Genomic DNA, 15,566 nt, shown 5'->3' on the forward strand with positions numbered 1-15,566 from the left:
CCATGCAGTCAGGAATGAAAAAAGGCGAAGTCACAGCAGATCCAACAGAAATCTGCTGGATCAGAAATTATTAATTAACAGTAATTAATAATTACTTTGAGAACCTGTACTCTAATAAATTGGAAAACACAGAAGAAATGGGCAGATTTCTAGATACTTATGAATTACCAAAGTTGAACAAAGAAGATAGAAACATTTTAAACACTGCAATTAGAGTCAGTGAAATTGAAAATGTAATTAAAAATTTACCAACAAACAAAAGCCCAGTCCCTGATGGATTCACTGCTGAATTTTACAAGACATTTAGAGAAGAACTACTGCCTTTACTCTTCAAACTTTTCAATGAAATCAAAAGGGAAGCTATATTTCCAAATTCATTCCTGGAAGCAAGTATCACTTTGATTCCCAAACCAGGGAAAGATGCAACTAAAAAAGAGAACTACAGGCCAATCTCCTTAATGAATATAGATGCAAAAATCCTTAATAAGATACTAGCAAACAGAATACAGAGGATCATCAAGAAGATCATACATCCTTACCAAGTCGGATTTATTCCAGGGATGCAAGGATGGTTCAACATACATAATTCAATAAATGTAATACACTATATTAACAAAGCCAAGGACAAAAACCATATGATCTTCTCAATAGATGCAGAAAAAAGCATTTGACAAAATTCAACACCCATTCATGATAAAAACCCTGAAAAAAATTGGAATAGACGGTTTGTATCTCAACTTAATAAAGGCTATCTATGAAAAACCAACAGCCAACATCATATTAAAAAGCCAAAAATTGAAAACTTTCATGTTAAAATCAGGAACAAGACAGGGATGCCCACTATCACCACTCCTTTTCAATATAGTTCTGGAAACATTAGCCATATCAATTAGACAAGAGAAAGAAATTAAAGCAATAAAGATAGGAAAGGAAGAAGTTAAACTGTCATTATTTGCTGACGATATGATACTCTACAATGAAGACCCAAAAAACTCCACCAAAAGACTTCTAGACTTAATTGACAGATTCAGTAGAGTAGCTGGATACAAGGTGAACACCCAAAAATCAATAACCTTGTACACAAATAACAGACTCATGGAGAGAGAAATTAGGGAAACAATTCCTTTCACAATAGCATTCAAAAAAATGAAGTATCTAGGAATCAACCTAACAAAAGCAACAAAAGTCCCCTACACTGAAAACTACAGCACTCTGAAAAAAGAGATCAAAAAGGAGATAAGAAAATGGAAAGATCTCCCCTGCTCCTGGCTAGGAAGAATCAACATAGTGAAAATGGCCATACTTCCAAAACTGCTATACAGAGTCAATGCAATGCCAATTGAAATCCCAACACTATATTTCACAGAACTAGAAAAAAGAATCCAAAAATTCATTTGGAACCATAAGAGACCTAGAATAGCAAAAGCCATCCTAGGCAACAGACACATGGCAGAGAGTATAACAATTCCCAATTTGAAACTATACTACAAAGCCACTGTGATAAAAACAGCATGGTACTGGCAAAGAAACAGACCTGAGAATCAGTGGAACCGATTGGAAGACACAAAAACAACTCCAGATGTACTCAGCTACCTCATCTTTGACAAAGGAACTGACAGTCCCCACTGGAGTAAAGATAGCCTCTTCAATAAATGGTGTTGGAAAAACTGGATTTCAACCTACCACAGATTAAAACTGGACCCGTATCTTTCACCATGCACTAAATTAAAATCCAAGTGGATGAAAGATCTAAATATTAGAACAGAAACACGAAACTTGCTGGAAGGTAAGTTAGGCAGAACTCTGGAAGACACTAGCATAAGAAAAGACTTTATGAACAAATCCTCAGTAGCACAGGAACTAGCAGAAAGAATCAACAACTGGGATCTCATCTTATTAAAAAGCTTCTGCACTGCAAAAGAAACCATCAACAGAACTAAGAAACAACCTACAATGTGGGAAGAAATTTTTACCAGCTGCTCCTCAGACAAAGGACTATTATCTAGAATATATAAATAACTCAAAACAATCAGTGTCCCCAAATATAAAGACTCAATTCAAAAATGGGCATCTGAAATGAACAGATATTTCACAGACAAAGAAGCAAAAGCAGTACGTAAATATATGAAAAAATGTTCCACATCACTTGTCATTCGAGAGATGCAGATGAAAACAACACTGAGATTCCACCTCATCCCACAAAGGATGGCTGCAATCAAGAAATCACACAATAACAAATGTTGGCGGGGTTGTGGGGAGAATGGAGAACATTGTTGGTGGGAGTTCAGACTGGTGTAACCACTGTGGAAGTCAATATGGAGATACCTCAAAGAGCTTGGCCTGGAGGTTCCATTTGACCCAGCCATCCCTCTGCTGGGTATCTTTCCAAAAGAACTAAAAGAATCATATCACAGTGATGTATGCGCACCCATGTTTATAGTGGCACAGTTTGTAATAGCTAAAACTTGGAAACAGCCCATTTGCCCATCAGTTGGAGACTGGATAAAGAAGATGTGGTTTTTCTATAAAATGGAATACTACTCAGCCATAAAAAATGAGAAAATAGATTCATTCATAGGAAAATGGATACACATTGAGGATATACTCCTAAGTGAAATAAGTCACACATGTGTAAATACTGAATAGTTTCTCTGCCGTGAATAAACTGTAATCGTACATAAAATCCTAATGAGATAACTGACATAGTGAAATGGGAAGCAAGGGGCTAAAGGTGTAGGGAAGGTGGGATGGGTAGGGGAGGGGTAATAAGGGAAAAGAAAAAAATGTGAGAAAATGAAAAGATGGAAATAAAATGTTCGTAAATGGGGAGGGGAGGAGAGGGTGAAGGGAGGGCAGAGACAAGGGGAAAAATTGAGAACCAAGACCTGTCCTGTAGAGGTGCAAGATCCCAACAATGAATGTAACTGTGCTGTATCCCTAAAATGTACCAATAAATTCAATTATTTAACAACAAAAAATTTTTTAAGTCTCACAATTAAAAAATCAACATGAAAATCAGTGATACTTCTGTAAACTAAAAATGAACTATCCAGAAAGGAAAAAAATTTAAAAATTTTAAAATAATAATGCTAAAGTTCTAAAGAATGAAGTTAAAAGGGGGGAGAGGGTTTATATTTGAATCCCAGGTTGGACATAACTGAAAAAGTGAATTCTTAGGGCTGAAAAAAATTTCAGAGAAGGTAATACAAAGTAAGATAGTGGAAATCACAGTAAATTAGGAGTCAATGAGAAGGCACAACATCTAGTAGGGCTTCTGGAAGGAATGGAGGAAATCACAGGCCAAAATGGAGAATGACTTCTTTCCATCTGTATGTTACTTTCTACTAAAGGACTTAAAGCAGTGATGGGCGGCCTCAGTGCCCAAGTTCTCAGAGAGAACAGTTCACATTTAATTACAGGTCCATCTCTATAAGAAACAGTCATAATGAATTCATTGTCTGGGCCACAGTGAACCTGAGTGGAAATAACACGTTCAAAATATCTCATGCCTCTGAGAACTAAGGTTTTCTAAAAAAAAATTGCTTACATGTCTGCTTTGGTTGAGTTCTCCCAAAAGCTTCTTTACTACTTCATGCAAATGGGCTAATTGTCAGCCACCCCACTTGTTACTTTTCCAAATGTATTTGAACTCCAAGCATGAGCATAGCTCAGACCAAACTAGACAGCCCACCATGTAAACAGGAAATTAGTGTGTTTTCCAATCCATCTTCCCCTTCCACATAGAACCAACATAGAGATTTACAAACAAATCAGAAAAGCCAGCATGTCCTGTTGAGAAAAACAACTGAGTTTAAAACCAACTCACCAGCAGCATGGCAGATATGTGATAGGATTCAGAATTGTAGACTAGCTGCAAAAGTATCAGAGAAATACTTTAGGTATTTTAAACCAATCAGGTATTATCACGTTGCTGAATATAATAGAGGATTGGAATAATGAACCAGGGATGCATTTTCTAAAAACCATCACTTTGGGAGGAAAAATGTTAAGATGTGACGGGACCCATAGTGTTCCAAATGATCTTACAACCTATCGGATAACAACTGCACAGGATACTGTGAAAGATTATCTTAAGTCCTATAAGTCAGTGAAAATTGTGTTATGATTGGGGAATCTCTGCATAGCTGGTATATAAACTTAGGTTTCTGTCGACAAAGATATTAGCTAGTCCTATAGAAATAAAAATAACCATCCTATTTGACCATTTCAATACAGTTTATTAATTACATATTTCTATTAGGTGAAACAAAAACCATTAACATTTCTTCCGTAGGTATTCTGATTAGGGCTGTGTAATTAATTTGTGGTTTCTCAAATGGTCTTTCTAGTTCCCAAGACTTTTTCTCATTTTACATTACAGATTTCCAAAGTTAGAATCAAGGTTGAAAATCCATCTAGTATATCTGATCTTTAAGTCATCTTTACACTTAGCACTTGGGAATCATTTTTTCCTGCCAGTTCTGCTGATCTTCATGAGGTCTGGCTACCTCCAAATTGCTGTTGTGTCATCTACTGAGAGGATATAATGACTGGGTCAGCACGAACTAATAGCCATGCTTTCCCTGAGGGAGGTTAAAGAAGAAATGATACCACAAACCAACTTGCAGGCACAAAATTAAGTTTTAACATGAAGAGAAAAATCCTAGATGAAGGATCTAAATGGATTTATGCTGTTTGAATGTGATCTTTCTAAAATTCAGTTCCACTGATGGAATTATTGCTTCTCTAGTAAACTCTTTAGGTCAGATACCATCAAATCTTTCAACCTGAGTAAGTAGATCACAACTAATCAGTATTTACAAAGATGGCCCATTAAAACCAGGATGAGACATGATTTTTTTTTTAACTATAGCTAGTGGTCTTATTCCTGGGAACTAGCAAAGAATGCAGCAACCACTACAGCTTTGATTTGTAAAGCACTAATGATACACATGTCTAAAGGTAATTCTCCAAGCGCTTCTACTCTCCAAGCCCTACTCTCCAGGTGATTCTCCATATGTCCCAACACTCCCAAATAGGTTTTGTGGGGGGGGTGTTGTTTTGTTTTGATGCAGTACTAGGGATAGAATATAGGATTCCATGCTGAGCTCCATCCTCAGCCCATTTTTTATTTTGAGATAGGCTCTTTCTCAGTTGCCCATGCTGGGCTCAAAACTGGGATCCTCTTGCTTTAGCCTCCCGGAGTGCTGGGGTTTCAGGTGTGTCCCACCATGCCCAGCCCAAGTAGAATCTTGAATACCTCCATTAAAGTCAAATTGTTTAAAAATAAACTATTTGAACTTATGACTAAAAGGTTGCAATCATTCATTCTTTTCCCCTCAAGATTGATATCAATTACTTATTAGCATAATTCTCAGGGGTAAGGATACAAAAGAGAACAAAATTACACTGGTCTCTCATGAAGCTTACATTCTAATAGAATAGATGGAAAGGAAACACCTGAATCAATAATAATATCATTTTAGGTAGAATTAAGTGCTGTGAAGAAAAAGCAGTAGGACAGAGGACTAGAGAGGGTGGAAATGGTGGAGGCAAAGTATTTTATGGTAATCAGGACATTCCCGAAGGGGTGAATTGGACCAGAGTCCCAAACTGAGAGTGAGCCAAGCAAAGATGTGGAGAAGATCAGCAGGGCTCCATGAGGACAAAGGGGGAAATGAGCTTAGTTCAAGGGACAATAGAGACATCAGTGATCAGAGTACACTGGGCCAAGGGAATGTGGGAGATGAGACTGGCAAGTCAGCAAGGGCCAAATAATGTAAGGCCACATAGGCCACAGAAAGAAGCAGGGATCTTATTCAAGCAAGGTGGGAGCCGTGGAGTGGCAGTTAATACTAATCGTACCATTCTGTAAGCCTTATTATTTCCTCTACCTGGAAGAACAGAAGATTCTACAAACATTCTACACACAGCAGCAAATGGTTGCTGAATAGGCTATTGTAATAAATTGAGAAGCAGAAGTATTTTAAAACATGATTCTATTATCAATGGCATTATCTGTTGGGATACAAGTAAGACTTGATTTCATAAAGTAAGAGTGGGGCACTTAAAAAGTACCAATAAACTCAATGAAAAAAAAAAGAGTGGGGGATACTCAGTTTTCATACTGTTAGTTTCCACCTAAGAGTCTCTATGATGCTTGCCCACTCTTCCCCAGATACATACAGAAAAAGACTGGACAGGGAAACACTGCTTTACAGCCTTGTTTTGGAATTTAAAATTGACACTCTTGCTAATAGGATTTTCTAATGCTCAATAAAATGGAATTTTAATAATTACTTTTATATGGCTCCAAATAGTAATTATAACAAAATGAATTTTTATTACTTCTGCTATTTTGTTCTTTAGGGAAGAGTATTAGTTCTCTGACTCAGACCCTTTAAATGCAGTTGGCTAACAGTATAACTTTTAAAATTCCACTGTCAGACCAAAATAGGACTTCAACAGGCTCCCCTTTTCTTTGAAAAATAAAAGTAGTTTTTAATCCCATGAACACCTGTTGAGTATTTTCTAAAGGAGAATTTCTGTGTGCTGTACTAGAAAATCAAAAAAAGGGATGAAGGGAGAGCAGGGGAATGGGGAAAAAGTAAGAACCAAAATATCTCATGTAAAGGTACAAGATCCCAACGATGAATGCAACTGTATTGTATACCTAAAATGTACCAATAAACAACGGGGGGGGGGAACAACAGAAATCTAGGACTTCATAGTCTATAAAGTATTGTAAGACCATAATTAACAACATTCCTCAGTGAAGATGAAAGTTTATTATAAGTGGGATTTTGAGATAATGTTTTGAATGTGGTTTCAAATAACCTATCCTGCAGTGAAAGTGAAGATGTGTTAATGTACATTCTCAATCTGAAGACACCGAGTAAAGTTTAAATTTCACCTTAAATTATCACTGTTAGTCTTTCTATTGAGCACATTTTAGCATCATTTAAAAATACATTAGTAAAAACAGAAAGCAGACCATAAAAATACAGAAAGCAAGAATTTTAAGCAAAAATACAGATTTCAATTCCATACAACTAGAAGTACGTTGTCTTTTTTTCTAAGTGGGCTCGTGTCTTCTGATAAAATAACGAGCACAGGTTACAAATAGGTTGCAGCTCTTTTCTCCCACACTTTCTGCTCCTGGAAAGCTTTAATTAGAAACACATTAGTATGAAAAATTAAAAAAAAGAAACACATTAGCATAGATTAAAGTCTTAGCCAAACCCAATTCTTACCTTGACCTGAAGAAAACCACACCAGAGAGAACGTACTGCATTATAAAATACTGTCAAGTTGCATCCAGCTACACCTGTGAGCTTAAATAGAGCACCCACCAGGTGGACTGTTAAGGAAGAAGTGACCCACCCAATGCATACTGTTGATTTGCATCCCATAAGTACTTACCTCTGGATCAGAGCTTGCAGGTGTCGAGCATGCCCTTTCCAGGTAGATGAGTGACACTTCTGTGTGGGACAGGCTAGGCTCACCTTCCAGTGTGAAGTGAGGCCCCAAGCTCAGCCTTTAGAGCTTGGCTTTTGCATGTTTGTGTGGGACACCATCATCATTAAAGTGGAACAAATTTCAAGCATACCAAAAAGCAAATCTTAGGCTGGGTATTTAGCTCAGTGTTCCTCCACCTGCCTTGCAAGCACAAGGTACTGAGTTCAATCCCTGGTACCAATAAATAAATAAATAAATAAATAAATAAATAAATAAATAAATAAATAAATAGCAAATCTTTGCATAGTACTTTGAATTCAGTGAGATAAAAAATGGATCAAAAGGATTATTTTTGCTTAATGAAGCATTCTGTATTTTGAATCTCACTGGACTCAGTTTTCAACAGGTTCATGTGCCCAACAGCTGAAATTTGGAAATTCTGCCACTATATGCAATCAGTCAGCTCTGATTAAACTGCAACAAGACTCTTGTTGAATATCTACTACTGCATTTATAATTTAAAATTTGGGGCCTGGAATACAGCGTAATGGCAGAATTCAATCCTCAGCACTTAAAAAAAAAAGAAAAGAAAAGAAACAGTAGATAGGAGCAGAGAATATGAGTGGTTTTCTCCCTGTGAAATCAGCTGAGTGTATGAATCAGAAGGTAGTAAGTAGCATCTGAGCATGTGCTTTAGTAATCGGAACCATCTGCCTCCATACTAAGGCATTCACCACTCTAATCCAGCTTACGGCCCACAAACCACTCTTCCTATCATTATGCCCTTGAACAGAGGAGGCTGTACAAAATCCCTTGCTGCTAAATGTGCTGCTGTCGCTGAGAATAGTTGGAGGTTTTATCTGGAGTTTGTTTGTAGTCTTCTAGGGCAGAGACAATGGCTTTCTTTGTAAAAAGTATGATAAGTAACCAGGTGAAGAATTTAGGATTTGGAGGTGGGGCTGAAGAAAAAAATGAAGAAGGAGGCACATCCGACCCAGCAGCAGCTCAAGGGATGACTAGAGAGGAGTACGAGGAATTCCAAAAGCAGATGATTGAGGAGAAGTGAGTACCACAACTCCATTGCCCTGTGAAAGCAAGGGAAATCCATTCAGCACCTGACTTCTTCAGCTCTCCGGCTTATTTCTCTGTGCTTTTTGGGCTATTTTCCCTCTGACTGTTTACCTCTAACCTGAGAAAATTTTGTTTAGGTAAAGTGAACGATTCCACAGCATCCATGACACCCACGTGCTACTTGTATGAATAGAAGTGAAAAATACAAGTTAAACTATATATTATTCTTAAAGCAGCTTTACATTTCCAGCCCGAGGCATGTTTTAACTTATTTTAATTTAATTGTTCAAACAAAAAATGGTGACTCTAACTATTTTTGTAATCTTTCTTAAATTCACCTTCCTACTTTGTAGGAATTTCAAATTGTGAGAATTCAGAATTTCTACCTAGAAGAGAGCCTAAAAACATATAGTGTAACCTTAATCTTGCATAAAAAGCAAAAAAAAAAACATAAGAGTTTTGTCAAAAACGTAGTTAGCAGACTCTGAAAAATTGGCGGACTCCTTACTGCAAAAATGTTAACATATGGAAAAATAGAATAGTATGACGCATGCCCCAAAACACTGATGACATAAAAACAACAGCAAACATTAAGCCATAATTGCATTTTTAAAATAAATTACAGTTATCATGATACTTCCCCCTAAATATTACAGCCCTGTACCTCTAAAAATAAGGGCATTCTCCTGGGTATATAAAATATAATAAAAGTAAAATATGACTACTCTAACATTTTGGTTAGGTATGATGGAATTAATATCACCAATAATTTGTCACTATTCAAAGACTATTAATAAGTGTGATTTTAAAAGCTTTAAACAGAATTAAAAGGCTTTATTTAATAGTCAACTAAGAATTGAAGTGTCATTGTACTCTTTGTATTCATCATATGTTGCAAAAGAAAAGTATTTATTTTTGCTACCATGGCTATTTACTAATAATCATAGTTGCCTAAGTCTTATCGCTAAGATGATTATAGGTGAAGAGGTTAGTGACCTGGAGGAAATTAAGAAAGTACAACACCTACATTTAGTAGAAACGTCATCTATTATATTTTTCTAAAAGAAATCATGGCTCTAAACTACCTAGAATTCATTATGATTGGTTCTGTAGTAAATTCAGTGAAAGAAAGAAAGAAAGAATGAATGAGTGAAAGAGGGTGGGGGAAGCAAAGAAGGGAGGGAGGGAGGAACAAAGGGAAAAAGAAGGAAGGAAAAGAAAGAAAAGAAAGAAGGAAGGCAGGAAGGAAGGAAGAAAGAAAGAGAAAGAAAGAAAGGAAAATGATGTTGATGCCAAGATAAAATTTGGGCAAAAGAAGCAAAATTCTTTGAGTATTGGTCTGCTTTGCCTATGTCATGGAAAAGAAAAACAAGTATAACAAAGAGACTAGAATGATAGCACGATAAACTTTCAGTTCAAGCAAGCTAATGAAAATGGTCAGGAATTCAGATCATGTACATGATCACGCAAAGTATCACTTAAAAAACCAAACAATAAATTACAGATGTGGCATCTGCTTGATTAATGTCTTAGCTTTCCTTAATTTTGTATATAGACAGATCAAAGCTCAAAATGACCAAATCATATGGTTGATCAGCAGACTGGGTTGTCTGTGCACTGCTTGGCTTTTTGGGTGAATGCATGTGAATATCATAAATTTATTCAGTCCCCTAATTTAAGAACAGTGGTAAGACAGTGTGGCACTCTCCTTCCTCATGGCAAGAGGGAGGACCTGTCACCCACAGCTTGAATTTTCAGGATCTTTTTTGCCTAGAATATGATATGTAGAAGTAGGCATCCAGATGCCTGCTAATCACAAGTCCAGAGAGAGCTACATAGGTAGTGCAATATATATAGTAACAAAAACAAATATTAGCAAAGAAAAGCCTCTAAACCTATCCTCATCATATTTTTTTAAAGTAATAGGATTGATTCTACCAATTGAAAATGAAAGAAAAGCTACCTAACAGTGTCCTTTACTGCACATTCATGTTTATTTCTCTTTTATGATTAGATTTTTTTTTTCTCTCTCACTACTGACAACATTGGTGCTGAAAGATGCCTATACCCAAATAGAAGATTTAGGAAAGAAATTCTTGGACAGAAAATAAAACCATAGTCTGTTGACTCTTACTCGACATGGCTGTATAGAAGTGCTCCCCTAGTGATGGTTCAACTACAGTACCATTTGAACCTTGACTCTAGACTTTGTTTTACTCAGTCATGTTTTTCGACCTCCTCACTATGGGCCTGGATCTGTGAGGGATGTACTGAAGTAAAAGACATGGGTTTTCTTCTGCAGAAATGTATACTGTAACTGAGGGGATGGCTAGCTCCATATTCAGCAGCACAGCCAGCTTTCTGAATAATTTCTAAACTAGCTCTGGATGATGGAATCTGTGTGGCATTAGGACTGACAATGATGTACAGTTATTTGATTTTCAATAAAAGTACCAAAATACAAGTAGGAAATGAGAGTCAGTTCAACAAATTGTACTGAAATAACTGAAAAACACTCAACTTGCACCTCTATTGTACCCTACACACGATCCTTAATCTGATATGCATCATACATCTAAAGGCAAAATCTAGAAGAAACAGAAGAATGTTTTTGCAACTAGTAAGTGAAAGTTTATTGTGACTCAGAAAGTAATAATAATAAAATTTTAGTTTGATAAATTGGACTATCAAAATTAAAAATTTTATCACAGATGTCATTAAGAAAATAAGTAAACAAGACACAGACTGAGAAAAAGTATTTGCAAAACATGTATCTGAAAGAGGGCTAGGATCTAGGACATATGAAGAACTACAATTCAATAATAAAAGCAAAACGATGAGCAAAAGAATTGAACAAAACTTCACATGTAACTATACATAGCCAGTTGGTTCATGCAAAAAGAGCTCCTTAATATAATTAGTTATCATGGAAATGCAAAAAATATAAAAACAAGGTAAGTCACTATCACACACACACACACACACACACACACACACACACACACATACTAGACTGGCTGAAACTAAACAAAAAAGTATCAAAGTTTGGCTGAAATGTGAAACCACTAGAACTCTTATCGCCCTTCAGAGATGTAAGATAGTGCAATCACTCTGGAAAAAAGTCCAGCTATTTCTTCTAAGACTAAACATACTCAACTAAATTATCCTACAACCCCATAAATCCATGTCTAGATATTTACCTAAAAGAAAAGAAAATATGTGTCCATAAAATATTTGTTTAAGAATATTGATAGCAACCTCATTTGCTATCACCCAAAATGGACAATAATTCAGGTGTATATCAACAGGAGAATGAATAAGTGGTGATGTATTTGTACATAAAATACTACTCAGGGAAAAAAAGGAATTCACTAGTGATAAATAAAACATGAACCTGAACGTTTTCTATGCTGAGTTATAGAAGCTTTGCAGAGAATAGAATGTATATATCTCCATTTACATGAAGTTATAGAAAAGGCAAAATCTGTCTCTAATGGAGAAAGGATGGCAGTTGCCCTACAACTGGGACAGTGTTTGATCAGGAGTGGAGATGAAGGAATTTAATCAGATGGGAATAATGTTTCATATTTTTATAGGGGTTTAGGTTACACAAGATTTTGGACATTGTTTGGAAATTTTGCCTCAAAAGGAAAGAGAACCTATAAATAAATAATGATATGCATGTTGACATGTTTGGGGGAAGTGTACTGATTTCTAGAACTTTGAAATACATAAAAAAGCAATATGGGGTAAAAGGAGGGCAGGGGTATGGGGAAAAAACAAGAACCAAGACCTATCATGTAAAGGTACAAGATCCCAATGATGAATGCAACTGTATTGCTTGCTTTAAATGTACCAATAAACTTAAGGGGGAATAAAAAGTAACATGGATAGTGCTTGGTTTGGCAGTACATATGACTAAAATTAGAGTGAAAACAGAGAAGATTAGCATGGTCCCTGGGTAAGGATGATATGCAAATTCGTAAAGTGTTTCATATTTTTAGTAAAAGAAAGATGATAGGATACAGGAATGTAGAGTTTGCAGAGAGGGGAAGAGACCCTGGGGATGGCAGGAGAAGGGGAAGGAAGAATGACTAAGGTATAATATATCTATTACCAATTTCCCCAGGTGAATGTAATTAGTATGCATTGCAAATGTATACCAGTGCATCTTACTTTTTTTTTTTTGGTATCAGGACTTCACATTTCTGAGGCAGGTAGCAGAACAACCGAGCTAAATCCTCAGCCCAATCAATAATTTTAAAAGTAAGGTAGATAAATCGATGGAGGTTAAAGTGACAAAAAATGTATAATGAGATGCAAATTGTAGAATTTACAGGATGGAGCTTTGACTAAAATTCTCTTAACTTCTCTGTATGTTTGAAAGTTTTTATAACAATGGGATAGGGGAAGGATCTGCCTCTTATGCGACTGGTCATTAATCTCTTGGACAAGTCACTTTTTCCTATTTTCCTCTCAAAACTAGAAGGCTGAACCCGGACTAGATATTGTACAGATGGAATTGAATTCAGAAAGCACCTGAGCGCAGGATCCGGGAATCTAATCTGACTGCTTGCTTCTCTACAGACATTTTACGTAATCATTAAGATTACTTTAAAACTTGAAATCAGGAAATAGCTAATTTTGATAAAGAAATAAGATGTATTTTTCCAAATATGCTTCATCCAACACGTGAGCAGAAATCCTACTGGGCCTCACTTAGATGTAAACTGGGAAACCAGTTTACCAGAAAGGGAGACCAGAAGCTGTTGAGAAACCAGAAGCTCTTCTTGCCTCTTGCCATTTCTTCTAATTTGCCTGACACCTTTGTTCTTTTCTCAGCAGCCAGCACTCCTTTCTGTATTCTATTAACCAGACCATCTGGCCAGGCTGGAAAATAGCAGCCAATGGCTTTCAAGTTCACCTGTTACAGTTCCAACCACCCCTTCAAGTCTGTCTTTCTCAGTCTCAATCCCAAATTGCAAAACAGATTTAATTGACCCAACTTGGTCCAACCCAATACATCTAGAGAGCAAAGCCACATGTAAAAATGTAGCTACCAATAACGCACCTCTGTTCTGTGGGCAGCTAGAAATGGAAGCAGTTTTTTAAAGCTTTGCATGCATCCCCAAAGATGTGTGCATTTTTCTGGATCATCAGGAGCAAGGGAATCTGTTTCTTACTAGAATAGTCGTAAGCCCAATTAGGTCATCCATAGAGGAGTGTCCCAGTATAGTACTATGGAAGGGAACCTTCTCTATCTTGTTTGGGGATACTTTCTTCTAACTGGGATTGGGCTGCCTAAATTGAGGACTGCAATGAGTGAAAATAAAGGGAAACAGTTTTTTAACAAACAGCATTATCACACCCCCCTTGTAATTAGTGCATGGTGATTATAACAGAGTAATGGGTTTCCCTGTGCAATTTTTACAAATACATATAACAAACCTTCATCATACCAAAGGGAGACAACCTTACATTAAATCCCCAAATACCATGGGCTTCTAAAAGATGCCCCGATGCTGGATACAATAGTTAACACTGTTTTTGCTTCCCTAAGAATTACTCAGGGTGGGGGTCTTTTTGGAAATGTAGCTTCTCCCTCCCCTGTCTCGGGATTCTGCTTGAGCAGAACCGATATCAGGCCCAGGAAGCTGTCTTTGTCACAAGAATTCTGAGGCAACAGGTTTTATGGCACATAGTCCGTGGGCAACTGTGTCAGGAGTCATCACCCTGGCTGTCCAGTTACATCACAAAGAGATGCCCAGTCCCAAGTTGCTGTTGGGATTTAGGTATGTACTAGGTGATGAGAGTAGGGTAACAGAAGAACGGACATTTTGGGACATTGTGAGAAATTCCACATTTCCCAGGTGTCTGCTGGCAGTGGGAGCTGAGGTGTATCCTAGGATCCGGCTCCCCTGAACAGCGGCTGGAATGTCCTGTATCTCCATGTCTTTATGTCTTTTATTTTATTCTTTAACTTGTAGGATGGAGAGAGATGCTTCATTTACACAAAAAAAGGCAGAAAGGGCATGCCTCAGAGTCCACCTCAGGGAGAAGTACAGGCTCCCCAAGGTAAGACATTCTGAGCAGAGAAATGCCTCATCATTTCCTAATTAACAAAAACGGGATGTTTGAATATCAGCAGTGACTCATGTATGTGAATATATATATGTTGTGATTTATATATTTGATATGGTGAAAAGAGCATTGAGCCGGGAGTTCATAAAAGCTACACTCCAGTTATTTAATCTTTATGAAATTCCATTTTCACCGAAAACATGAGGTCAAAACCTATGGATAACATTTTTATGTGAATGTGTCTAAAGAATACAAAACTTCTATACATAAATACACAATGGGGATGATGGTGATAGCTGACATTTGTTGAGCTCTTTCTAGGTGCCAAGTACTGCACTTTGCGTATATTAATTCGTTTAGGTCCTATATGATATTACCTCTATATTATAGCAGAGAAAGCAGGGCCAAGTAAATACCTTCCTGTCATAACCACACAGCCAAAAAGACAGAGCCCACGGTCTTAGCTCCCATGATAATATTCTATCTCTATTTAAAAGAGACAATCAGTTGCTTATCTGGGGAGATGACATAGTAGTGATGATCGTCACCCAGTGCCATCATATCTGTGTCAGGGCTGGCTGACAGGATGACCATCAGTAAGATGTGGCCTTGTAGCTAGCTAGCTTGCTGCTGGGAAGAGGATGCATGGACCTTTCCCAGATAAGCACTTTGTTACTCTGGCTCATTTCTTCTGTTCTCATTTCCAGTCATCACTGAAGGGGCCACCCAGCTCCTCTAAATGCCTCCTCCTTCACCTGCTGGGCTAGGTATTTGACTTCATATTCTAAGGTGCAAGCTGGGGGTAGTGGTGCACACCTGTAATCCCAGCACTTGGGAGGCTAAGGCACGAGGATTGCCTCAAGTTCGAGGCTAACCTGGGATACATAGTGAGTTCAAGGACAGCCTGAACTACACATTGAAACCCTGTCTAAAAAAAAACCCATATTCTAAGGTGC

At 37.2% G+C, this 15,566-nt stretch overlaps 1 protein-coding gene and 1 non-coding gene across 3 annotated transcripts in view; both read left to right on the forward strand.

Moving 5' to 3' along the window:
• The first annotated feature begins 8,353 nt into the window (after window positions 1–8,353).
• Cplx4 (complexin 4) overlaps window positions 8,354–15,566 on the forward strand; it is a 19,138-nt gene continuing 11,925 nt past the window's right edge. Inside the window, exons 1-2 of one of the 2 annotated variants that reach the window (XM_010603378.1) lie at window positions 8,354–8,520; window positions 14,517–14,604. In XM_010603378.1, the coding sequence (XP_010601680.1) occupies window positions 8,354–8,520; window positions 14,517–14,604 (255 nt within the window). Of the gene's footprint in view, window positions 8,521–14,358; window positions 14,605–15,566 lie in introns of those variants that run through there. The other variant, XR_776244.1, reaches the window with a different exon arrangement.
• Window positions 12,423–12,531, forward strand: LOC117283833. The gene has a single exon (XR_004514850.1). It is a non-coding gene; the product is annotated as a U6 spliceosomal RNA (small nuclear RNA).

Source organism: Fukomys damarensis, unplaced genomic scaffold (genome assembly GCF_012274545.1).
Source record: "Fukomys damarensis isolate Sample0158 unplaced genomic scaffold, DMR_v1.0_HiC HiC_scaffold_30, whole genome shotgun sequence".
Lineage (NCBI taxonomy): Eukaryota > Metazoa > Chordata > Mammalia > Rodentia > Bathyergidae > Fukomys > Fukomys damarensis.